Source organism: Borostomias antarcticus (assembly GCF_949987555.1).
Source record: "Borostomias antarcticus genome assembly, chromosome: 8".
Lineage (NCBI taxonomy): Eukaryota > Metazoa > Chordata > Actinopteri > Stomiiformes > Stomiidae > Borostomias > Borostomias antarcticus.
In genome coordinates, this window is record NC_140241.1 from 13,056,025 (window position 1) to 13,083,624 (window position 27,600).

Below are 27,600 nucleotides of genomic sequence, written 5' to 3' on the forward strand. Positions count from 1 at the left end.
TAAATTCATGCAAGAATATTTGACTTTTACAGTGTAGATTTTCAATAATCCCATCACAAAGTCCTACTGTAAGCACATTTTGACTGTTTTTCTGAACTTTGACAGGTGATTATAGGAGAAAAATAATTTTGTTCATGGGAGTGTCTCATATCCCTGAGTTCAGGACCTCTCCCTCTATCATGTCATGCAGGGATATTTGACTTTTACAGTGTAGATTTTGAATAATCCCATCACAAAATCCTACTGTAAGCACATTTTGACGTTTTTTCTGAACTTTGACAGGTGATTATAGGAGAAAAATAATTTTGTTCATGGGAGTGTCTTATATCCCTGAGTTCAGGACCTCTCCCTCTATCATGTTATGCAGAAATATTAGACTTTTACAGTGTAGATTTTGAATAATCCCATCACAAATTCCTACTGTAAGCACATTTTGACTGTTTTTCTGAACTTTGACAGGTGATTATAGGACAAAACTAATTTTGTTCATGGGAGTGTCTCATATCACTGAGTTCAGGACCTCTCCCTCTATCATGTCATGCAGGAATATTAGACTTTTACAGTGTAGATTTTGAAGAATCCCATCACAAAATCCTACTGTAAGCACATTTTGACTGTTTTTCTGAGGTGTGACAGGTGATTATAGAACAAAAATAATTTTGTTCATGGGAGTGTCTCATACATATGAGCTCAGGACCTCTCCCTCTATCATGTCATGCAAGAATATTAGACTTTAACAGAGTAGATTTTGAATAATCCCATAACAAAATCATACTGTAAGCACATTTTGACTGTTTTTGTGAACTTTGACACGTGATTATAGGATATATATAATTTTGTTCATGGGAGTGTCTCATATCCCTGAGTTCAGGACCTCTCCCTCTATAAATTCATGCGAGAATATTTGACTTTTACAGTGTAGATTTTGAATAATCCCATCACAAAGTCCTACTGTAAGCACATTTTGACTGTTTTTCTGAATTTTGACAGGTGATTATAGGAGAAAAATAATTTTGTTCATGGGAGTGTCTTATATCCATGAGTTCAGGACCTCTCCCTCTATCATGTTATGCAGGAATATTAGACTTTTACAGTGTAGATTTTGAATAATCCCATCACAAAGTCCTACTGTAAGCACATTTTGACTTTTTCTAAACTTTGACAGGTGATTATAGGAGAAAAATAATTTTGTTTATGAGAGTGTCTCATATCCCTGAGTTCAGGACCTCTCCCTCTATCATGTCATGCAGGAATATTTGACTTTTACAGTGTAGATTTTGAAGAATCCCATCACAAAATCCTACTGTAAGCACATTTTGACTGTTTTTCTGAGGTTTGACAGGTGATTATAGGACAAAAATAATTTTGTTCATGGGAGTGTCTCATACATATGAGCTCAGGACCTCTCCCTCTATCATGTCATGCAAGAATATTAGACTTTAACAGAGTAGATTTTGAATTATCCCATCACAAAATCCTACTGTAAGCACATTTTGACTGTTTTTGTGAACTTTGACAGGTGATTATAGGAGAAATATAATTTTGTTAATGGAAGTGTCTCATCCCTGAGTTCAGGACTCCTCCCTCTATAAATTCATGCAAGAATATTTGACTTTTACAGTGTAGATTTTCAATAATCCCATCACAAAGTCCTACTGTAAGCACATTTTGACTGTTTTTCTGAACTTTGACAGGTGATTATAGGAGAAAAATAATTTTGTTCATGGGAGGGTCTCATATCCCTGAGTTCAGGACCTCTCCCTCTATCATGTCATGCAGGGATATTTGACTTTTACAGTGTAGATTTTGAATAATCCCATCACAAAATCCTACTGTAAGCACATTTTGACGGTTTTTCTGAACTTTGACAGGTGATTATAGGAGAAAAATAATTTTGTTCATGGGAGTGTCTCATATCCCTGAGTTCAGGACCTCTCCCTCTATCATGTCATGCAGGAATATTTGACTTTTACAGTGTAGATTTTGAATAATCCCATCACAAAATCCTACTGTAAGCACATTTTGACGGTTTTTCTGAACTTTGACAAGTGATTATAGGATAAAAATAAATTTGTTCATGGGAGGGTCTCATACATATGAGTTCAGGACCTCTCCCTCTATCATGTCATGCAAGAATATTAGTCTTTTACAGTGTAGATTTTGAATAATCCCATCACAAAGTCCTACTGTAAGCACATTTTGACTGTTTTTCTGAACTTTGACAGGTGATTATAGGAGAAATATAATTTTGTTCATGGGAGTTTCTCATATCCCTGAGTTCAGGACCTCTCCCTCTATCATGTCATGCAGGATTATTAGACTTTTACAGTGTAGATTTTGAATAATCCCATCACAAAATCCTACTGTAAGCACATTTTGACTGTTTTTCTGAGGTTTGACAGGTGATTATAGGAGAAAAATAATTTTGTTCATGGGAGGGTCTCATACATATGAGTTCAGGACCTCTCCCTCTATCATGTCATGCAGGATTATTAGACTTTTACAGTGTAGATTTTGAATAATCCCATCACAAAGTCCTACTGTAAACACATTTTGACTGAACTTTGACGGGTGATTATAGGAGAAATCTAATTTTGTTCATGGGATGTCTCATAAAGATTTTGTGATGGGATTATTCAAAATCTACACTGTAAAAGTCAAATATTCTTGCATGAATTTATAGAGGGAGAGGTCCTGAACTCAGTGATATGAGACACTCCCATGAACAAAATTATATTTATCCTATAATAACCTGTAAAAAGTCAGAAAAACAGTCAAAATGTGCTTACAGTACGAATTTGTGATGGGATTATTCAAAATCTACACTTTAAAAGTCAAATATTCTTGCAGGAATTTATAGAGGGAGAAGTCCTGAACTGAGGGATATGAGACACTTCCATTAACAAAATTATATTTCTCCTATAATCACCTGTCAAATTCAGAAAAACAGTCAAAATGTGCTTACAGTAGGATTTTGTGATGGGATTATTCAAAATCTACTCTGTTATAGTGTAATATTCTTGCATGACATGATAGAGGGAGAGGTCCTGAGCTCATATGTATGACACACTCCCATGAACAAAATTATTTTGTCCTATAATCACCTGTCAAACCTCAGAAAAACAGTCAAAATGTGCTTACAGTAGGATTTTGTGATGGGATTATTCAAAATCTACACTGTAAAAATCTAATAATCCTGCATGACATAAAAGAGGGAGAGGTCCTGAACTCAGGGATATGAAAAACTCCCATGAACAAAATTATATTTATCCTATAATCACCTGTCAAAGTTCACAAAAACAGTCAAAATGTGCTTACAGTAGGATTTTGTGATGGGATTATTCAAAATCTACTCTGTTAAAGTCTAATATTCTTGCATGACATGATAGAGGGAGAGGTAATGAGCTCATATGTATGAGAAACTCCCATGAACAAAATTATTTTTGTCCTATAATCACCTGTCAAACCTCAGAAAAAGTCAAAATGTGCTTACAGTAGGATTTTGTGATGGGATTATTCAAAATCTACACTGTAAAAGTCTAATAATCCTGCATGACATGATAGAGGGAGAGGTCCTGAACTCAGGGATATGAGAAACTCCCATGAACAAAATTATATTTCTCCTATAATCACCTGTCAAAGTTCAGAAAAACAGTCAAAATGTGCTTACAGTAGGATTTTGTGATGGAATGATTCAAAATCTACACTGTAAAAGTCTAATATTCCTGCATGACATGATAGAAGGAGAGGTCCTGAACTCAGGCATATGAGACACTCCCATGAACAAAATTAGATTTCTCCTATAATCACCTGTCAAAATTCAGAAAAAGTCAAAATGTGCTTACAGTAGGACTTTGTGATGGGATTATTCAAAATCTACACTGTAAAAGTCAAATATTCTTGCATGAAGTTATAGAGGGAGAGGTCCTGAACTCATGGATATGAGACACTCCCATAAATAAAATTATATTTCTCATATAATCACCTGTCAATGTTCAGAAAAACAGTCAAAATGTGCTTACAGTAGGATTTTGTGATGGGATTATTCAAAATCTACACTGTAAAAGTCTAATATTCCTGCATGACATGATAGAGGGAGAGGTCCTGAACTCAGGGATATGAGACACTCCCATGAACAAAATTATTTTTCTCCTATAATCACCTGTCAAAGTTCAGAAAAACAGTCAAAATGTGCTTACAGTAGGATTTTGTGATGGGATTATTGACCGTCAAAATGATAGTTTGGTAGAGGGAGAGGTCCTGAAAGCATGTATGAGACTCTAATGAACACCGTATAATTAGCCTTTTATTACTTGTCAAGAACGAGAAAAATACACTGTACACAATGTTTGTACAGTAATACTTTGTGAGGAAATTATTCAAAATCCATCCTGTGAAGAGTTATGGATAATTCACATTATATTGACTACATGAGCATTACATATTCTTAGCCAGAGAGAGACTGAGAGCAAGAGAAGAGAGACTGAGAGCAAGAGAAAAGAGAGAGAGAGAGAGAGAGAGAGAGAGAGAGAGAGAGAGAGAGAGAGAGAGAGTCAGAATTGACGTCAAGTGCATGAGTGGGTGAGAAATAGGCTAGTTCTGCGTCTAGCCTACCTAATTTCCGAAATACATACATTTATTTATTCTACATTATATATCTTAATTATATAAATTAATGTCCCAATGTGCGATTAGCAATATCAGTGTAAGAAAAAGAAGCAGCGACGATATAAATATCTAGTGCAGAAACCGTTTCACCGTTTTACCGTAATACTTCTAATAGGTACGCACCCCGTTCTTGTTTTGAATTTTAAAAAAAAAAGTGCGGCTCACTTGACCGTGGAAGAAAAAAGTGCGGCTCACTTGACTGCAGTGGGGGATAAGGGACTGCTAGTCCGTCAGGTTAGCAGTCGTGTGAGGGGCTACCTAGTTTAAGGTGCTGCAAGACTTAAGTGGAATTATGACTGGACTTTTTTAGTCATCTAGGCTGCAACCCCCACGCCTTGTCGATCCCGCCCAAGCCCGACGCAACTGACCGCTAGTTCAACCCAATAACGTTACGTTACTCATTGATTACTTAGACTGTCACTACATAACACTACGATGATGTCCGAGTTCGGCTAGAAACAGGTAAGCATGTGAGTAGGAGCAGCCATCTATTAGCCATTTGGTAAGGAGAATTCATGTAGATGGTAATGTGAAAATATAAGTGATTGACATTGTGTAGGGCACTGTGTATTCAAACTTTGGGGAGATGCCATTTGGGGAAGAACCTTTTTATGACCTGCGCTAGCCTCTTGCTAGCAAGTTAGCGATAGCACTAGCCAGAGCACTGTTGACACTTGTCACGTGGTTTGTCTAAATAAACCATGGATGTATTAATTAAACTGGATACAGCCACTCCATTCACTGGCCGCTATCAACAATGAAGCCCTATTGAACCGCGCCATCTTGGCAAATTTGTAGTCATTTGACTATTTCCGGTGACTTTTGACTTGCGCAGTTGTGCTTTTCTGGCCTTCCGGTGACTTTTGACTTGCGCAGTTGAGCTTCTCTGGCCGACGCGCGTCCACGAAAAAGTTCACATTTATCTGAAATGTAGACGCACGTTCCCGGCTCTCTCGGCTCTCCCCGCTTTGATTTAGCAATGAAAACCGGCTTGCATATTAACCTGTTTTTGTCAAATATATCAATTGGAGAAATTATTTTTTCATCCAGGCATCTTAGTTTTAACAGGTTAAATATAATTGAACATGTTTTGTTTGCTAGTAGATGGTATTCATTCCGTTCGCGATAACGTTATTGCAGCCAGGCTAAATTCCTCCAGGGAGCCAGTGACCGGCGAGTTGAAGAGCTTCACTCCCCGCCAGCAGGAGCTCTGGCCGCGGCTACCGCATCTCGGATAACCCGCTGAGTTCCTGGCTGCTATTTCACACTCGCCCTTGATCAATCCCAATACCGATCCATGGTAATAATGAATCAATCGTTCAGATCAGATCGGCAGTGCTGCATGCATGTTACAACATCATTGTTAGCTTTATTAACATAACCATAGCCTACATTTATCTCTCTAACGTTAGGCTATCCATCTTACACCAGTCGGCCATTCGATAGCTGGAAGCGGTCAACGCCAACGTTGACTGAAAACACCCAAACTCAGTGTATCGTTTCATCTTCATGCTACACATCAACTCCTTTACATTGTATGTGAATAAATTCCTGTTATTCTAAAAATATCCCATTTCTGTCCATTCCTGGAAAAGGCTAATAATTGCTGTCAAATGATCACTCCAGTTTATCAACGTATCCCACTACCATTTCAACTATGCACAGGAGATTGTCTTATATATATATGTGTGTGTATGGAGCAATTGTTTTTAATGTCCGACTTTTGTCTGTGCTGTTCAGTAAATGTGCATCTGTCCTAATTTATTGTAGCCTATCTACTACACAACCTAGTTCAAATTTATGAATCTTCCGCGGCGTGATCATTTCCAAACCAAATTGCGGGGGGGGGGGGGGGGGCATTAAAAGCATTACAAATTAGACATTAAAAGCATTAAAACGAAATGTGAAACAGCATGACAACATACATATTCCTTGATTATTTGTATGCTGTGTATGTAATAACAGAATAAATGTAATAACAGAAACAGTGTGCCTCCTCTTATCCTCACAGCTCAAGCCATTTTTAGGAGACCAGTTCACACCTCAACCAGACCTGCTGCTGTTTAGGACCTGCTTTAAGCCCTTTTTTGTGGTGTCCGTTTTCTGTGTTCTGTGTCAAGTAAGCCAACCCACCTTCAATGCAGTGTAGCCTCCACATTTGAATGGTTACAGCAGTCTTGTCGTCTACAAGCAACAGTCTCTGGCTTTGCATGGCAATTTATGTAGTATCATCCGAGTTCTACAAATGCTGTACTTTTTTGTACTGTAAGTAACCCCTCAATTATTCAATTTTACTGGGGAGCAGTGACCATAGCCTACTTGCCAACCCTCCTGACTTCCGCGGGAGATTCATAAATTTGAACTAGGTTGTGTAGTAGATAGGCTACAATAAATTAGGACAGATGCACATTTACTGAACAGCACAGACAAAAGTCGGACATTAAAAACAATTGCTCCATACACACACATATATATATATATATAATGTTTCACATTTCGTTTTAATGCTTTTAATGTCTAATTTGTAATGCTTTTAATGCCCCACCCCCCCCCGCAATTTGGTTTGGAAATGCTCCCTATTTCTGAGGTCCCAAGGTTGGTGAGTATGGCAAGCTATAAGCTATTAATACAAGCATACCGCTCAAAAAGGGCTTAATACATACAACAAACTGATCAGGCTAATCATTTTTTAATGAAAATGACCACAAGACAACCTCCTGTGCATAGTTGAAATGGTAGTGGGATACGGTGATAAACTGGAGTGATCATTTGACAGCAATTATTAGCCTTTTCCAGGAATGGACAGAAATGGGATATTTTTAGAATAACAGGAATTTATTCACATACAATGTAAAGGAGTTGATGTGTAGCATGAAGATGAAACGATACACTGAGTTTGGGTGTTTTCAGTCAACGTTGGCGTTGACCGCTTCCAGCTATCGAATGGCCGACTGGTGTAAGATGGATAGCCTAACGTTAGAGAGATAAATGTAGGCTATGGTTATGTTAATAAAGCTAACAATGATGTTGTAACATGCATGCAGCACTGCCGATCTGATCTGAACGATTGATTCATTATTACCATGGATCGGTATTGGGATTGATCAAGGGCGAATGTGAAATAGCAGCCACGAACTCAGCGGGTTTTCCGAGATGCGGTAGCCGCGGCCAGAGCTCCTGCTGGCGGGGAGTGAAGCTCTTCAACTCGCCGGTCACTGGCTCCCTGGAGGAATTTAGCCTGGCTGCAATAACGTTATCGCGAACGGAATGAATACCATCTACTAGCAAACAAAACATGTTCAATTATATTTAACCTGTTAAAACTAAGATGCCAGGATCAAAAAATAATTTCTCCAATTGATATATTTGACAAAAACAGGTTAATATGCAAGCCGGTTTTCATTGCTAAATCAAAGCGGGGAGAGCCGAGAGAGCCGGGAACGCGCGTCTACATTTCAGATAAATGTGAACTTTTTCGTGGACGCGCGTCGGCCAGAGAAGCTCAACTGCGCAAGTCAAAAGTCACCGGAAATAGCCAAGTGACTACAAATCTAGCCAAGATGGCGCGGTTCAATAGGCCTTCACTTTAGATTTCGAATCCTGGGGGCTTGAAATAAACGCATCGTCAATCGGTCGAAGCTGTGTGAGGAGTGAGCAAGAACGCTACACAGTTCAGTTGAATTGCTGCTTGCGGTATTCATGCACATTATACTTTACACGCGTGCATGTATTACTCACACGCACGCGCGTACACAGTGGTACCGAAATTGATACCGAGTACTGTGGAAATTTTCTGGTACTGGTACCAACTACTGAATTTCTGGTACCATGACAAGCCTAGCTACAGGGTCTGTCAGTTGTTCATCCTTAGCTGCCGGGGTTTGGGGGGGATGCTGCTACAGGCATTTCTAATGAAGAGAACATGGGCATCTGTTTACACGTTATTCACAGCATTTATAGTGGTGGAACATCACACATACATAACAGTAATAATAACATCATCATTGTTTCCTACAATATTGAAATGTAAAACTTTGTAAAAGGGAAATAAATCATTTATTTTGTTTATGTTACTGTATAAAGGGATGCACACATTAACACATGTATGTGCACACAAACACACCTGGAAAATCCTGCTGGGGAGATGCTGCATATGAGTCTTCATCCTCAGACATGTGCTGTGCTGAAGAATCCTGTGTGGCCAACGAGATAGATGGCTCCTCGCCCTGGTCAGTAGAACCCTGTGTGGCCGAGGAGGTAGATGGCTCCTCTTCACCCTGGTCAGTAGAACCCTGTGTGGCCGAGGAGGTAGATGGCTCCTCTTCACCCTGGTCAGTAGAACCCTGTGTCGCCGAGGAGGTAGATAGCTCCTCTTCACCCTGGTCAGTAGAACCCTGTGTGGCCGAGGAGGTAGATGGCTCCTCTTCACCCTGGTCAGTAGAACCCAGTGTGGCCGAGGAGGTAGATGGCTCCTCTTCACCCTGGTCAGTGGCAGTGCCCTTGCCCTGGCCAGTGGCAGTGCCCCTATGCTGGGCAGTGGGTGCTCCAAAATAGAGAGAGAACCAAATGAACCATTCAACCTCCTTGGCTAATTATAGGCTTAAAAACCCCAACAGACCCAATATAGTACACAAGATAATAATCATTACACAGGATAGACAGTTAACTCAGGGGTTCCGAACCTTTCTTTTCCAGAGCCCCCCTAACTTACACCTGATGGAATCCCCCCCCCCTTAGCTAATATTAAGGCCTCAAATTGTCTTAGGCCTGGCACCCCCCCCCCCCCCACTGCGATTGCTGGCGCGACCCTGGTTTAAGTTAGCCAGCCTACAGCATTTACAATTCCCGAGCTCAGTAACGTTAGCTAGTCAAGTCAATACAATCTCAGAAAACTTATGATGTCACCTCAATGAAAGTGTATATAATGTGCTGTAGTGAGGTTATAATCATTTATGCTGAAGGCAAGAGGCTACACACATTATCAGGATGAAACTGTGTGGAAGTATATCCAATGCTTATGCTAACATTAGATAGCTAGATAGCTAAGCCTAACTGAGAAAACAGTCACCCAGTCTCTGCATGAGGCCCTATTCCCCCCACAAAGACCCAAACTGTGACCTTTTGTACGAAGTATGACAGTGTTCAGTTGAACTTGCATTAAAAACCAAGGCAAAAAAAAGTACTTTTATTTCCGTATTTACTGTCTTCTGCCTTTCTAGCTGACTAGCACTAGCACTAGCTATCTGGCTAGCAGCATCATAGGCTAAGCTAACATAACGTTACAGTAAGATAACGTTAGTAACTAGCATGCCATTACATGTTTTTTACTCATAAAGGGATGACATATATATACATGTATATATACGGTATACCTTAATCTTTCGAACGTTTATCCTCCTCTTCTTTCCTTTTTCCTGAACTGGGCACCTGATGGCTTCGCATTTGACCGTGATGAATGAATGACACTCGGCGCTAGCAGGCGATCCACTCCCCGCACCTCCAACCGTCAGGAGCGTCAAGTCAAAACGATACCTCCGATAAGTCACACAGGGGGCGCCGGGAGGGCAGGGTGGTGAGTCACACCAACACCGTGGGCGCCTGTGGTGAAGGGGGGGGTTAGGGGGACGTACGGACGGACGGGGAGTTTGTTTATTTTTCGCTGAGTTTTTTTTTCTTCTTCTGTTTTCTTTTTCTGCTCCTCTTGCCGCCCCCTGCGAGATGCCGCCCTGGGCGGCTGCCCATGTTGCCCATGCCTAAATACGCCACTGTATATATATATTCTATATATATATATATTGAATTGACAGAGAGCGACAGACAGAGAGGGAGAGAGAGAGAGGAAGAGAGAGAGACAGAGAGGAAGAGAGAGAGACAGAGAGGAAGAGAGAGAGACAGAGATGGAGAGACAGAGAGACAGACAGAGAGAGAGAGAGCAAGAGAGGAAAGAGACAGAGAGAGAGACAGAGAGAAAGAGAGAGACAGAGAGACAGAGAAAGAGATAGACAGAGAGAGAGACAGAGAGAGAGAGAGAGACAGAGAGAGACAGGAAGGGGTGTTAGCGTCCACTCACGTCGATGACGGTCCACTGCTCCACCACGATGGCGTCGTAGGCGGTGGGGGCGCCGGCGCTGGAGTCGCCCTCCGCTCCCTCCTGGAAGATGAAGACGCTCTCCACCGCCTTGGGCAGCAGGTCTGGGGGGGGGGGGGGGGGGGGCATGAAACGGTGCTCAAAGGACGGACGATGTCTCTCCCAGCGAGACGCGGGGACCAGAGCAGCTTAATGACATGGCACAGCCCAGCAGCGAGCCCACACCCTGCGCTCCATTTAACACACAAGACAGCCCAGCAGCTTCTCTATAAGCCGGGCCCACATAGGGATTATTATGCAGAGTGAGAAGAAACCAGACATGCGATGGAGGAGCTGTTAGATCTCAAACAGGCAGACCTTTTAGGATGGACTGATTGATCATTTCAAGTGTAAAGCAATCGGAAATTATTGTGTAAACTTTACATTAGTAACCCACTTCAGGACTTGGCACCAAGACTGCATGAAGGCACCCTATTTTGGATGAAGAGACACCATTTGAATGTATTGATTAATTTGAAAGTCATGTAAAAACAGCAGTGCTGGCGGAGCAGGTACAGTAGGAGCCACTGGTCATGAAGGCTGAGCTCCACCTCCAACACAGCTCTCTGGTAACTGCACTGAGCAGCTGGCCAGGACACACCCCGCTCCCCTATAACCCGGACCAGACCAGACCAGACCAGACCAGACCCAGGCCAGACCCAGACCAGACCCAGACCAGACCAGTCCAGACCACACCAGACCCAAGCCACACCAGACCAGACTCAGACCACACCAGACCAGACCAGACCAGTCCAGACCAGACCAGACCAGACCAGACCCAGACCCAGACCCAGACCCAGACCAGACCCAGACCCGACCCAGACAAGACCAGACCAGACCAGACCAGACCAGACCAGACCAGACCAGACCAGACACAGACCAGACCAGACTAGACCCAGACCAGACCAGACCAGACCAAACTTAACCAGCCATTTACCCAGTAATGCAGTTTGCTGGGCGCTGGCTCTACCTTGAAACCCTCCACATCAGCCGGCCTAATAACAGAGGAGCGGCTAATACATCTGAGAGCCCAGTCAGAGAGGGGGGGGGACAGCCCCCCTAAAACCCATTTAGGGTTTGAACACGCTCAATTGAAGACATCTCTCAGACATCTCTTGGCTCTCTTCAAATACAGACATTGTCATTGTTCATCCCCTCCCTCCTTCCCTCCATCTCTCCTCTCTTCCCTCTCCCCTCTCCCCTCCCCACGAGGCGTGTAATTGGAAAGCCCTCTGGGAGATTGCTTCGGCCCGGCTGCTCCTTGCCAACATGGCAGAACCACTCAGGTGAGATGTGCACGGGGTGGTCTGCTTCCCACACACAGTCTGAGGAGGGGGGCGGGACACAAATGAGGTCAACATTATGTTCCATCTACAGTACTACCTGACAGAGTCCTGAGTGGACCAGACTCTACATGAGGGGACTGCTGGTCTCATTCACGCAGGAACAGTGTGTTCCCTTCCATCGCAAACATGTTCTCCTCTCCAGCTACGAGGTTGAGTGCATGTAGCGAGACGCACAGACACAGATATCCTTCTCTGCCTCGCCAGGCCCCAAACACATCCACCCCTCCGGCAGACAGCTGCTTCTGACTGATCCCTGAGCTGGCCAGGAACCAACATGAAGTCATTATCATAATGAACATCCCTCTCTCAGGCTGAAAGTAATTGCGAGGGAACCTTACATACTGCCAGACGACCGATAGGATAATAAATTGGAAGTTAAGGAACCTTTAAATGTCTAGCTGAGTACCTAGGACTGGAACGAGGATCTGACTAGCTCTGTCTGTTTACTGTATGTTATTACTGTAAGGACAAGCGATTACAAGCATTCCAATGTACCTGGACCAGTACTTGTTACACACTTGTTAATATTCTATTCCATTCTATTCTATTCTATTCGGTTCATTTTTTGTACATTTTACATTTTTAGTCATTTTATCCACAGCATCTTACAACTGAGAGCTAGAGTTGGGGTTTAATGTCTTTGTCAAGGGCACAGGGTTAGGGTTAGGGGACGAACAGCGAGACATACATAGAGACGTACAGAGAGACGCGAGCTGACACACGGCGACACTGAGCACCAGGGAAGCGCTCAGGGTGTCAGCGGAGTGACAGACGTCTCAGACTGAGAATGAGACACCAGCTGTGGAGGCTGACGCTGGCTTGACACACGGTCAGAGAGAGCCCCTGCCCCTGCCCCTCACTGAGACCTGGCATAGCGACGTTTATATTTCTATAAACGAATTTTGCCCACCTGAATATGCCATTCAGCGAATTATCTCCCACCGGACCCCTATTACTATAAGGAAACAGTCAGGTGGATCTAATATGAAAAACCTGATATCCGTTCCAGTGAATATACCATCCAGGCCTACTAGTCAGGCGAACCAGCCCTTTTCTCCGGAAGCTATTTCAATGGCGATCCTGAATGTCAGGTCCCTACCAAGCAAAACCTTTCTCATTAATGATCTTATATGTGAACGTAAATTAGACTGTATGTTCCTAACTGAAACCTGGCTAAATATAAATGGACCAGCATCCCTCATCGAAGCCTCTCCACCCAACTACAGCTTTTTTCAATCTATCAGAAGCGGGAAAAAAGGTGGAGGAACAGCCACCATAGCTACAGATGCCCTCAGCTGCAGGACCATCTCCTTTGATGATTTTACCTCTTTTGAATACCACGGTATTGGCTTAAAATGCCAGCCCCCAGTTCTGGCAGTAACCGTGTATAGGCAAACAATGCCCTGCCTTCTCTACAGAATTTTCCATACAAATTATGATAAGATTATCATCATTGGAGATTTCAACATACACGTGGATACTGAGGCGGACTCGAAAGCCAGGGACTTTATCAACCTCCTAAACTCCATGGATTTTACCCAACATATCACTGAGCCAACCCACAACCGCGGCCACACCCTTGACCTAGTGATTATTAAGGGCCTGACTATCACTGTCTCCTCCATTAGTGACCTCGCTCTCTCCGACCATTTCTGTATCTTCTTCACTGCATTGGTTCCTAAAGTCAAAAGTAGTACTGAGCGCTTTATCAAGAAACGGGGGCCGTCAGGAACTATTGAAGACTTAGCAACCACCTTTAACACCAGAGTAAGGGCAGCCTTGGATTCTGTAGCACCTATTAAACTGAAAAGGATCACAGCCAATCATAAAGCTCCATGGAAACAAATCAACTAAAGAGAACCTGCAGAAGATCTGAGCGTATATGGCGAAAAACCAAGCTACAGGTCTCAAAGAACATCTATCTGCCTTTAATAAAGCAATAAGAAATGCAAGGAAAGACCACTTCTCAAAATTGATATCTATCAACCAAAATAATTCAAGAGTGCTCTTCTCAACAATTGATAGCCTAATAAACCCTGCCGTAAAAACACCAGATAACCTGCTCTCTACCTCCAAATGTGAGGAATTTGCAGCTTACTTCAGAGATAAGATTATGAATATTAGGAGGAATATCAACACACACACACACGTACACACAGACATACACCAGTCCACTTCCGGCTTTAGGCCTGGACCTGGGCCCAGTCCCCCTTCCCCTCACCCTAACCCGGGTCCATATCCTTTTCCTACCCCCACCCTACCCCTGACCCCTGCCTCTACCTGGACTGAGGCACACTCACACACACACACAGACATACACCAGTCCTGGGCTCAGATCCCCTTCCCCTCACCCTAACCCGGGTCCGTATCCTTTTCCTACCCCCTCCCTACCCCAACCCCTGCCTCTATCTGGGCCCAGGCACATTCACACACACACAGACATACACCAGTGTTTGCCATGTCTCTCCTATGATGTTTTTAGCTTCTCTTACTCTGAAAATGTAATTTAATGTTATTTATTGCTTTATAAATGTTCTTAGCCGGTAGACAAACATACTCCTGGAGCTTGCTCGATCACCTTGTTGAGAGGGGTCAGGGAAGAATTTTTACAGCTCACTTTTCTGGCCCCTGGGTGATTACTGTTTTTTTTGCTTCCCTCTGAAATATATAGGGGTGGGACGTATGCCCACCGCCCTTGTTTCCTGTAAAGCGCATTGTGTTGCCTCTGGGTATGAAATGCGCTATACAAAAGAGCTTTGATTGATTGATTGATTGATTGATTAATTGATTGATTGATTGATTGAGAGAGAGTGAGAGAGCGAGAGAGAGGGGGGGGAGTGAAGTGGAGTTGACCGTGGAGAGACGCTGAGTGACCCTGCCTGGAGTCATGTCTCCTACAGACATGATTTAAACATGTGGTCTCAGCAGAGACAGTCCTGGGACAGCACATCTATATTTTAAATGGGACAGCTAGGAATTGAGAGAGACAGAGATAGAGAGACAGAGAGAGAGAGAGCAACATTTCCTTCTACAATGTACAACGTATGAGGAAATCAGAACAAAGTTCTTTACAAAATTAAATGTGAGTTTCTTGTCTTTGAGATCGAGAGTTTAACATGTTTTTGAATGATTTTTCAAGATGCCCACCCACATCCATTGTATGACCAAAACGGTGGTAGAGCAATTATCAACTTTCTCGAAAATGCTAGCTTTGTCAACGTTTTGATCTGAACCATTGTATATGATCATAAGTAACCTTAAAACAGGGCTAAACATGCATTTTCCCTTTACTACTCCTTTAAGTAATTTGTTTTCTCATGTTATTATTGAATTGTATTCTTGACGCTTTGGCAAAATTGTTCACCTGACATTCATGCCAATAAAGCGTATTGAAATGAATTGTGTGTGTGTGTGTGTGTGAGAGAGAGAGAGAGAGAGAGAGAGAGAGAGAGAGATGATTAATGAGTATGTACAGTCCAGACAAGGCTCTGGTCTATGGAGGTGTGGGGCTGGGGCTGGGTACCTGTGGTTACCAGGCAGATTTTGGGCTGTAGCTAGGGGGGTTTCAGGGATATGACATGAATGGATATGCATGTCTACCCACCTCCCACAGAAGCGCGCACACACGCACACACACTTACACACACGCACACCCACACACATGCATACACTCATACACTCACACACGCACATGCACACACACACATGCATGCACACACACACATGCACACACACACATGCACACACACACATGCACACACACACACACGCATACACACATACGCACACACGCATACACTCACACACGCACACACACACACACACACACGCATACACACACACACACACACACACACGTGTGCACGCGAGCATAGGCCTTCAAGTCTTTAATTCCACATCCAAGATTTTGCCTTTTAAAATTCAAGCGCTTAGATTCCCTCCAAACATTTTTTGTAACATAATACCTTATTGGAATTTCATGTGTCTGGGATCTGTCCCCCAGTTCTACCTGAGTGTAGGAGCAGTGGAGCTGACTGGCGTGCATGTGAACAGCTCCCTGTCTTACAGGCCAGGCTGCACATCCTCACTGTGGGGCTGGGGAGGGCTGAAGCTTATAGGGCAACAAAGAGCAACTCTCTGTCAACACTATTAGTGTCAACTCACCAGTAAACAAACTTGCTTCATATCGCAGGACTCCAGCAGAGCAGTAGCTGTGTGTGTGTGTGGTTGTGTGTGTGTGTGGTTGTTTATGTGTGTGTGTGTGGTTGTGTATGTGTGTGTGTGTGGTTGTGTGTGTGTTGTGTGTATTTGTGTGTGTGTGGTTGTGTGTGTTGAGTGTATTTGTGTGTGTGTGATTGTGTGTGTGTATTTGTGTGTGTGTGTGTGTGGTTGTGTGTGTGTGTGTATTTGTGTGTGTGGCGTTGCTACGGTGACAGGCTGGGTATGAATGTTTAATGGCGTCTCCCCATGCCAGGGCGGGTTCAGAACAGGAGGACGCTGGCTCCTTCAACCCCAGACCACCACCTCTCCCTCACCCCCAGACCACCACCTCTTCCTCACCCCCAGACCACCACCTCTCCTTCACCCCCAGACCACCACCTCTCCCTCACCCCCAGACCACCACCTCTCCTTCACCCCCAGACCACCACCTCTCCCTCACCCCCAGACCACCACCTCTCCCTCACCCCCAGACCACCACCTCTCCTTCACCCCCAGACCACCACCTCTCCCTCACCCCCAGACCACCACCTCTCCTTCACCCCCAGACCACCACCTCTCCCTCACCCCCAGACCACCACCTCTCCCTCACCCCCAGACCACCACCTCTCCTTCACCCCAGACCACCACCTCTCCCTCACCCCCAGACAACCACCTCTCCCTCACCCCCAGACCACCACCTCTCCTTCACCCCCAGACCACCACCTCTCCCTCACCCCCAGACCACCACCTCTCCCTCACCCCCAGACCACCACCTCTCCCTCACCCCCAGACCACCACCTCTCCCTCACCCCCAGACCACCACCTCTCCTTCACCCCAAGACCTCCACCTCTCCCTCACCCCCAGACCACCACCTCTCCCTCACCCCCAGACCACCACCTCTCCTTCACCCCCAGACCACCACCTCTCCCTCACCCCCAGACCACCACCTCTCCCTCACCCCCAGACCACCACCTCTCCCTCACCCCCAGACCACCACCTCTCCCTCACCCCCAGACCACCACCTCTCCTTCACCCCAAGACCACCACCTCTCCCTCACCCCCAGACCACCACCACCTCTCCCTCACCCCCAGACCACCACCTCTCCCTCACCCCCAGACCACCACCTCTCCCTCACCCCCAGACCACCACCTCTCCCTCACCCCCAGACCACCACCTCTCCCTCACCCCCAGACCACCACCTCTCCCTCACCCCCAGACCACCACCTCTCCCTCACCCCCAGACCACCACCTCTCCCTCACCCCCAGACCACCACCTCTCCCTCACCCCCAGACCACCACCTCTCCTTCACCCCAAGACCACCACCTCTCCCTCACCCCCAGACCACCACCTCTCCCTCAACCCCAGACAACCACCTCTCCCTCACCCCCAGACCACCACCTCTCCTTCACCCCCAGACCACCACCTCTCCCTCACCCCCAGACCACCAACTCGTCCCCAGGCTACTAACTCTTCCTTCACCATGGAAACCCCATCTTCCAGGGTGCGGGATGAGTGGAGACAGTATGTGTGTGTTTCTGTGTGCGTGCATGTGTGTGTGTGTCCGTGTGTGTGCGTGCATGTGTGTGTGTGTCCGTGTGTGTGCGTGCATGTGTGTGTGTGTCCGTGTGTGTGCACGCATGTGTGTGTGAGTGTGTGTGTGTCCTTGGACCTTCCCAGACAGTTGACAGAGAGCAAACTAGGTGGTGAGGCTGTGTTTAGGAAAATGGCAGCAGATAAGGTGAATATATAAAAATGAAACAGTAGCAGTGAGGAGCGCAGCTGTAGGACTGAAAAACAGGCACACACAGGGGTACAGGTATATCTATAGATATCACATCACAGAACACACAGGGGTACAGGTATATCTATAGATATCACATCAGAGAACACACAGGGGTACAGGTATATCTATAGATATCACAGAACACACAGGGGTACAGGTATATCTATAGATATCACATCACAGAACACACAGGGGTACAGGGATATCTATAGATATAATTGTGTTCCATCATGGTGTGGTTTACTTAGAGGTCACTTGGGGCTAATGCGAAGTTCAATAGTAACAATTATTGAAGTCAGCAAAGCTTTATTATCATGTTGTTTCATATGAAGTATTTTTTGTGTGTAGAACTAGAACCAACTTTTCTATGATGTGTAGGAGGATTGTTGAAGAAGTTTTTCCTGTGTTATGGGTTAAGGTGATGTGATTTATAGACAAGACCCTGCCTCTGCCCTCTTGGATGCTGTTCTGCTTTGACCCCAGGCCTGTGGTTATCCATGATAAAACCATCTCACAGGCCTGTGGTTATCCATGATAAAACCATCTTACAGGTCTCCTCATTTAAATATATCGGTGTCTTTATTGACAATTCACTATGCTGGAGTACCCATGTAGACAGTCTCTGTAGGAAGCTACAGCAGAGACTACATTTTATGCGACGCCTCAGAGTGCATGGTGTTGACCCAAAGTACATGATTGTCTTCTACCAGGCAGTTGTAGAGAGTCTTGTGAGATACGGCATCACGGCTTGGTTCTTTCTGTGCAACTAAAATCCAAGCTGCTTAGATTGATGCAGACTGCATGGAAGGTCATAGGAGTAAGAGATTATCCGACATTACAATCCATCTATGAACAGGCCACCCGAAGACTAGCCTGTAAGATAGTTGCTGACCCATCTCATGTACTGCATGAGGAGTATAGATCCTACCCTCTGGGAGGAGGTTTAGAGTCCCCCGGTGCATGAGGGTATGAGCTCCTACCCTCTGGGAGGAGGATTAGAGTCCCCCGGTGCATGAGGAGTATGAGCTATTACCCTCTGGGAGGAGGTTTAGAGTCCCCCGGTGCATGAGGAGTATGAGCTCCTACCCTCTGGGAGGAGGTTTAGAGTCCCCCGGTGCATGAGGAGTATGAGCTCCTACCCTCTGGGAGGAGGTTTAGAGTCCCCCGGTGCATGAGGAGTATGAGCTCCTACCCTCTGGGAGGAGGTTTAGAGTCCCCCGGTGCATGAGGAGTATGAGCTCCTACCCTCTGGGAGGAGGTTTAGAGTCCCCCGGTGCATGAGGAGTATGAGCTCCTACCCTCTGGGAGGAGGTTTAGAGTCCCCCGGTGCATGAGGAGTATGAGCTCCTACCCTCTGGGAGGAGGTTTAGAGTCCCCCGGTGCATGAGGAGTATGAGCTCCTACCCTCTGGGAGGAGGTTTAGAGTCCCCCGGTGCATGAGGAGTATGAGCTCCTACCCTTTGGGAGGAGGTTTAGAGACCCCCGGTGCATGAGGAGTATGAGCTCCTACCCTCTGGGAGGAGGTTTAGAGACCCCCGGTGCATGAGGAGTATGAGCTCCTACCCTCTGGGAGGAGGTTTAGAGTCCCCCGGTGCAGGTTAAACCGGTTTCAGAAGTCGTTTATCCCTGTCTCAATAAAAATCCTCAACAGTGATAAATAGCGAGCAGGCTGAGACAGTAGGGACTCCGAGTGATATGCATCTTCTGCTCTATGATGTGTTTGTGTTTATTGTTTTTATCGCATATTTATTTATTGTTATTTGTTGGTGCTATGTGGCTCCTCACTAACAACTGTGTGTTGACTGTCTACTACAGCATGTGTGCCCAAGACAAGTTTCTCACATTGTGAGACAATAAAGTGTATTCTGATTCTGATTCCTACAGCACGCATCACTACTTCCTGTATGAACAAGGTGGATGGACTTCTCTGTCAGAGATGTGATAGACATATGCATTTACTCATCTATCTGCAAAGCACTTACTGAGAAGTTGCCTTCCTATATTACATCTATGCTGGACTGGTCCGTACCATGTGAGGTCTGATGATTGACTTTTACTGCGGGTCCCTCAAGCTTGGTAGATCTGCTTTTAGATTCACTTGGAACTCCTTACAAGACAACTTACATCTCTACACTGAACCAAGATCTCCACAACATCTCCACACTAAACCAACATCCCCACAACATCACCACAACATCTCCACGGCATCTCCACAACATCTCCACAACATCTCTACAACATCTCCAAACTGAGCCAAAATCTTCACATCTCCACACGGAACCAACATCTCCACAACATTACCACAACATCTCCACACTGCACGAACATCTCCACACTGAACCAACATCCACACTGAACCAACATCTCCACAACATCACACTTAACCAATCTCCACAACATCTCCACAACATCTACACAACATCACCACAACATCACACTGAGCCAACATCGCTACACTGCACCAGAAAAAGAAGACAGACACAGAAGACTTGACAGACAGAGAGACACACTTCTAGTGCACTTAGTCCCAAGTCCTGCTTTAGCTGTCATTATGATCTACAGTATATAGAATCAGACTGAGCGTGTTTGTGATTGACGCTCTGTAATTGTGGTGCTTCACCGTGGAGCAGGTCTGTGTTTATGGGTCAGAGCTGGTCTCCGGGAGAGACTGTGTCTCTTAATGAATTCAGAAATTGATCTAAAACAGGTTCTAAATTTTGAGTTGTGAGCACAACCATGGCTGCTTCTCTGTTGGATGTAATTAGCTAGTTTGGCCGGGATGTTGCCCGTTCTTTGATATTGTTGTGTTCAAAGATCTCAAGAGGCCAACGCCAGCACAAGTGAAACATTCACCCCTGTGTTAGGTGTGATGTGTTAGGTTGTGTAAGGTGTACTGTGTTAGGTGTGCTGTTAGGTGTGATGTGTTAGGTGTACTGTTAGGCTGTGTTATGTGTGCTGTGTTAAGTCTACTGTGTGTAAGGCGTGCTGTGTTAGGTGTGCTGTGTTAAGTCTACTGTGTGTTAGGGGTGCTGTGTTAGGTATGCTGTAGTAGGTGTGTTGTGTTAGGTGTGCTGTGTTAGGTGTGCTGTGTTAGGTGTACTGTGTTAGGTGTACTGTGTTAGGCTGTGTTAGGTGTGCTGTGTAAGGTTGTGTTAGGTGTGCTGTGTTAGGGGTGCTGTGTTAGGTGTGCTGTAGTAGGTGTGCTGTATTAGGTTGTGTTAGGTGTGCTGTGTTAGGTGTACTGTATTAGGCTGTGTTAGGTGTGCTGTGTTAGGAGTGCTGTGTTAGGTGTGCTGTAGTAGGTGTGCTGTGTTAGGTGTGCTGTGTTAGGTGTGTTGTGTTAGGTGTGCTGTGTTAGGTGTTCTGTGTTAGGTGTACTGTGTTAGGTTTGCTGTAGTAGGTGTGCTGTGTTAGGTTGTGTTAGGTGTGCTGTGTTAAGTGTGTTGTGTTAGGGGTGCTGTGTTAGGTTGTGTTAGGTGTACTGTGTTAGGTTGTGTTAGGTGTGCTGTGTTAGGTGTGCTGTGTTAGGTGTACTGTGTTAGGCTGTTAGGTGTGTTGTGTTAAGTGTACTGTGTTAGGTGTGCGGTGTTAGGCTGTCAAGCAGTCTAATCAAGCAGAATAGTGAAGGGCTAGCCTTTGTTTACTTTCAGAGAAGGATTTCTGTGAGAACATCTATAACATTTCTTTTTTTATTTGTACAGTTTTTAAAAAGCTATCTGATCCAGCTAGCTATCTGTCTTTATCCAGCATGTTGATGTTAGCTAGCCTAATGTTAGGTACATTAGCTAGCTGTGTTAGTTATCCTAGCATGCTAACGTTAGCTCTCAATGAAATTTCTTTTGGTAACGTTAGCCCTCCTGTGCAATGGCAGTAACATGCACAGCGCACCATACTGTACCCTTCCCTGGCATTAAACACAGAATTAATCAGGTGCAAACTGTGCTGTAGGTTTCTGAAGCGATAGCCTACCAGAACTGTGTACTGTGTGCTGTGTGCTGTGTTGTATAGACCTATAGGCAACGTTACGAAGTCAAAGTTGGTTAGAAGTCAGTTTGTCTCCCCAAGAATCTTCTAATTGTTATCTCTCGCTCAAACGATATGCTGTAGACTTACCGATAAATAGTCTATTGTTGTAATGTATGTTGTTTTTATGCAAAATAACTATGCTATTACTAATCACTTTTATAATTTGTCCCCTTTTCTTGTAGCCCGATCACTAACTACATTTCCAATACTGGGACTTGGGAGGTCCAGGTCCTGCGCTTCAGGGCTCTGGAGGTGTGCAGGTCCTGGAGGGCAGGTTGCAGCCAATGTCACCTAATGATATTATTATAAATATGTTACAACACCCCCTGTTTTATGAGAAAGTAGCCTATGTCTTCATTTCATGTCATGTTGTATGCGGAACAATTACCTCAGAAAATAAAAACGAAGGCCTACAGTACCCGTGCAGTTTTTTGTCATGTATTTATTCTAGAAAACAGCCTATTCTGAGATCTGCACTTGATCAAACACACCTGTGTACTGAATCGTTTGTCCTAAGGTCTTGTATTGCAGCAGTGCTGCGCATATAGAGGCTATTGTGATAAAATTATGACTAAATTTCAGGGTGGGGGAGGTGAAGATATTAAGTCAAGTTATTATTTTCCTTTCGTAATTCACAACACCAAATAATTATAAGTTCTGCAAAACATTATGTCATGGGTTGTCACGTTGTGTAGGCCTAATCATCACTGCAGTGGTATCTGCTCCACAGAATGTTGATCCAGCACCTCGGTCCGACCCAACTGCGGGAAGCATTGTGCATTTTTGGATTAAACGGCTCCAGTAAACATATTCTATTACAACCAGAGGACATTACAATAACATTCAAAACGAGATCTATTGACTGCATGACCTGTCTCCGGACTCCACCGCGCTCCGGAGTAGGCTACCTCTTGTCCGCTGTGCGCTCACGGAGTCTGGTGCACGGCCCTCTGTCTCTCCAAACTCATCAATTATGTTGAATCCTCTGCTGCCACGTAATCAGGGGTAGGATCAGTAGGCTTCATCCTCTCCCCCTTTCTGTAAAACCTATTGTGTTAACTTTATATATGAAATGGGCTATAATGATTGAATTGATCTGACTAATAATCAATTATTGCAGTGGCATTCCGCTCGAATCCTTTACATCACCACAACTAACAGATTGACCCAGTTGACAAGGGCGTAGGTTTGCGTATGGACGGTTGGGACATGTCCCTACCAACATTTTGGGAGGCCCAAATTGTCCCTACCAACCTTTAAACAACCTTGTTGCATTATCTTTGGAGTGCAGTTGTATTAGATAATTTAGATGGCCTTCCCATAGTTTGGAAGGACAGAATTGACCGTACCATTTTGAGTGAGTTAGTTTGCATTGTTCGGAGTTACAAATTAGACCGTTAGCCTACCCCTTTCCTTCACCGTGAATGTGCCATCCCAGTATTCTTTTGATATTTTTTAAACTCACATTTGATTGGCTCATTTAGTTGAGATAGATCATTGCATTTTTTTAAATTTCGCTGGATCTGAAGACCAACAGCCTTACAGACAGACGCTGACAGCAAGCCACAGGTGTGATTCTGACAGCCCTTTAGGTACATCCACCACAATGTCGCCTCCCCCTCCGAAGAGTTTCTCCGAAACTGTAAGTAATATTAGCGTTGGGTTAGCTAGCTACTGGTAAACTAAGTAGCTAACGTTAGGCAGTAGCCACATGAAAACCAGCTAGGTTGGTGCTAGCTAATGTTACCTAAATTAACATCACTTGTCTTTCCATTGTGGCAAATTATCAACTGGTGATATAAGCTGGCTAGCTAGTGAACTGTTAAGATGGCTTGTATCATCCTGTAACATTACGATAGCAGCAGCCATTACATTATTATACATTAGCTGCCCACCAGAGATTTAATTGAATGGGACATCATCATCGTTAGTGTCAGCAATGAATACTAGCCGATGGGCTATTAGCTATAGTTTTGTCAAACCCAGTCTGTGCTAGACGTGATGCTAATTTTCGCCATATTAAACTCCCATTTACTTATGCTAAAAAATGTCAGTGATATTAAAGTCGTAAGTTTTGATATAAAAATAATTACATTGTTTTAGCCTGACAGGGGTTCTTGTTACAATTATAGGGGAAACTGAATACTCATAAGGTAACGTTATATAGTCAGCCAGCTGTGAGAGCCGTTAACGTTACTTTTATGAGGGCTCAGGTCTGTTTTTTATACAAGCCTGTCCCTGTGTAGCATGTTTTCTTACAGTTATTAGCTAACGTATACTTGCTAACTGGAATCTCATAATTTTCCTCTCACTATATTGGCCGGAGGGTGTTTTAAATAAAGTAGTGTATGTTGAAGTATTTATTTTTTCCAACTATGGTATGGAATTGGGTATCCAGGATTGTGGAATTTCACAATTGGTATTGCCTACTGTCTGGTATTTTGTGACTCCCCTAATGGACAGGAGCCGGTTGCACCAGTCATTACTAAGTGGTGACTAGGCCTAGTCATAGCCTAAGTGTTGACTAACTCGAGATTTAGTCTAAATGTAAATGGGTTGCACCACTCACGACTAGTTCCTAGTAACAACTAAATATTTACACCACCCTGGGAGGTGGTGTAAGTGATGACTAGTGCGAGGAAGTAGCTAATACTAGCGTCTTCGACTCTGCTATTAGGACAGAGGTGGGCTGAAACATTGTAGCTAAATCTGTCGGTGGAAAAACATTTTTTTTTAGCAGATGTCTTAGTTATATCAAGATTAAGCTAACTATTGGCACCGGTGTGCTTATTGGAGTCATATTTATTCAGTTTGAGTAATTTTACGATCGATCTAGCTAACCACCTTCAGCTCAATTGGCTCAGTTGCTGGTTAGCGATGAGAGGTGGAGTCCCAGCCCAGTTGATAACCCTCCGCTGCGGGTTGGTGGGATGCAACGGTCGGCTGGGATCCTGCCTCTCATACAGTGTAGCTAACCAGCAATAGGTCAGTGGACTGTACCAGGCAGCCTACGTTATGTCTGAATCAAATAACGTTATCAAACAAGCTTGGGAACTAGCTTGCTAGGATAATTTAAGCATAACAATCCAACGGCTAACTCTGCCAAAATAACCTATCCATTGCACAAGCACCAACCCCAATAATAATAAGCACAAGCTACCGAGTGCAACGTTAGCCCTGCTAATGGAGATAATGAATTTGGAGGAGAGTGTTGCAGCTGGTGCTAAACGAGGCAAAGGAAGAACATTTTGTGGACTATTATCACAGCCATTCCACAGTTGGGATTATACAGAAAGGTGAGGATCAAGCCTGTTGGGTGACCAACTCAAATGCCTGGCTAGCTCAATATTGTTGTAAGTTTAACATGAATCGTATGCGGTGCCCGTCACTTTCACTTTCAATGGATGACTCGATACAAATTATGATAAGATTATAATCATTGGAGATTTCAACATACAAGCGGACACTGAGGCGGACTCGAAAGCCAGGGACTTTATCAACCTCCTAAACTCCATGGATTTTACCCAACATATCACTGAGCCAACCCACAACCGCAGCCACACACTTGATCTAGTGATTACTAAGGGCCTGACTATCACTGTCTCCTCTATTAGTGACCTCGCTCTCTCCGACCATTTCTGTATCTTCTTCACTGCATTGGTTCCTACAGTCAAAAGTAGTACTGGGCGCTTTATCAAGAAACGTTATCTTACCTCCACAGTAGCCAATAGTTTTAGAGAAATAATGACCACAAACAATTTATCAACTCCAGAAGTGGGGCTGTTACCAGAGTAAGGGCAGCCTTGGATTCTGTAGCACCTATTAAACTGAAAAGGATCACAGCCAATCATAAAGCTCCATGGCGAAATGAGGAAACAAATCAACTAAAGAGAACCTGCAGAAGATCTGAGCGTATATGGCGAAAAACCAAGCTACAGGTCCACCATGATATTCTCAAAGAACATCTCTCTGCCTTTAATAAAGCAATAAGAAATGCAAGGAAAGACCACTTCTCAAAATTGATATCTATCAACCAAAATAATTCAAGAGTGCTCTTCTCAACAATTGATAGCCTAATATCACCCTGCCATAAAAACACCTGATAACCTGCTCTATACCTCCAAATGTGAGGAAGTTGCAGCTTACTTCAGAGATAAGATTATGAATATTAGGAGGAATATCACCCAGGAAAGGCCATGCATCCCGTTCACAGATCCTCTCCCTCCATGTAATGGACATATGAGCTTGTTTACACTGGTGGACAGAAATGTTGAGAAAAATAGTATCCAAACTCAAATCCTCCACATGCCTGCTGGATCCCATCCCCACCGATTTTTTCAAAACTATTTTTGACTCTGTATCCTATGACATTTTATCCATTGTAAATGATTCCCTATCTACAGGTGTCTTCCCACCAATACTTAAAACTGCTTTGGTGAGACCCGTGCTGAAGAAAAACAACTTAGACACTTCAGTTCTTAGCAATTTTAGCCAACCTTTCTCCAATTTCTCCAACCTTCCCTTTTTGAGTAAAATTCTGGAAAAAATTGTTTTCAAACAGATTTATGATTTCCTAGCTACAAGTTGTACCCTTGACCTTTTCCAGTCCGGCTTCCGTGCCCATCATAGCACAGAGACGGCATAAGTCAAAGTTGTAAATGACCTCAGAATTAATGCTGACTCCAAAGAGCTCTCTGTTCTCGTCCTCCTGGACCTGAGTGCAGCCTTTGATACTATAGATCATGCAATCCTCATCGAAAGACTGGAGAAGTGGGTTGGCCTCTCGTTGGTCGTGATTTCTTCATTGCCCTCGGTGAACATAGCTCAGGAAAGATCCCTATGACCTGTGGGGTGCCCCAAGGATCGATCCTAGGACCTCTACTCTTCAGCCTGTACATGCTGCCCCTTGGCAGTGTCATCAGGAGGCACAACATTAGCTACCATAGCTACACAGATGATACCCAACTCTATATTTCTGTAACACCCAGTAACTACAGCTTGGTTGACTGCCTTGTCAAGTGTATTACAGATATAAATGTATGGATGTCACATAATTTCCTCCAACTAAACCAGGACAAAACAGAAGTACTGATCATTGGAGAAAAAGCTGAAAGAGAGAAACTATCTGCACACTTAAAAACTCTGGAAATTGACACCAATTGCCAGGCTAAAAACCTAGGTGTCATACTTGACTCAGATCTTAATTTCGAAAACCACATCAAGAATATTACAAAGACATCTTTTTACCACCTAAGGAACATTGCCAAGGTGCAACCCTTTCTCTCTTAGGCTGACACCGAAAGATTAATGCATGCTTTCATCACAAGCAGGCTGGACTACTGCAATGCTCTACTATCAGGCCTACCAAAGAAAGCAATCTATAAACTACAAATGATACAGAATGCTGCAGCACGAGTCCTCACTAAGACTAGACGAAGGGCACACAT

At 44.2% G+C, this 27,600-nt stretch overlaps 1 protein-coding gene across 1 annotated transcript in view; it reads right to left on the reverse strand.

Moving 5' to 3' along the window:
* The window catches only part of rftn1b (raftlin, lipid raft linker 1b), a gene marked incomplete at its 3' end in the record, with an annotated part of 209,341 nt that overhangs the window by 40,159 nt on the left and 141,582 nt on the right, over positions 1–27,600 (reverse strand). Inside the window, exon 7 of the mRNA XM_084442475.1 lies at positions 10,739–10,860. Coding sequence (XP_084298601.1) covers positions 10,739–10,860 — 122 coding nt within the window. The remainder of the gene's footprint in view (positions 1–10,738; positions 10,861–27,600) is intronic.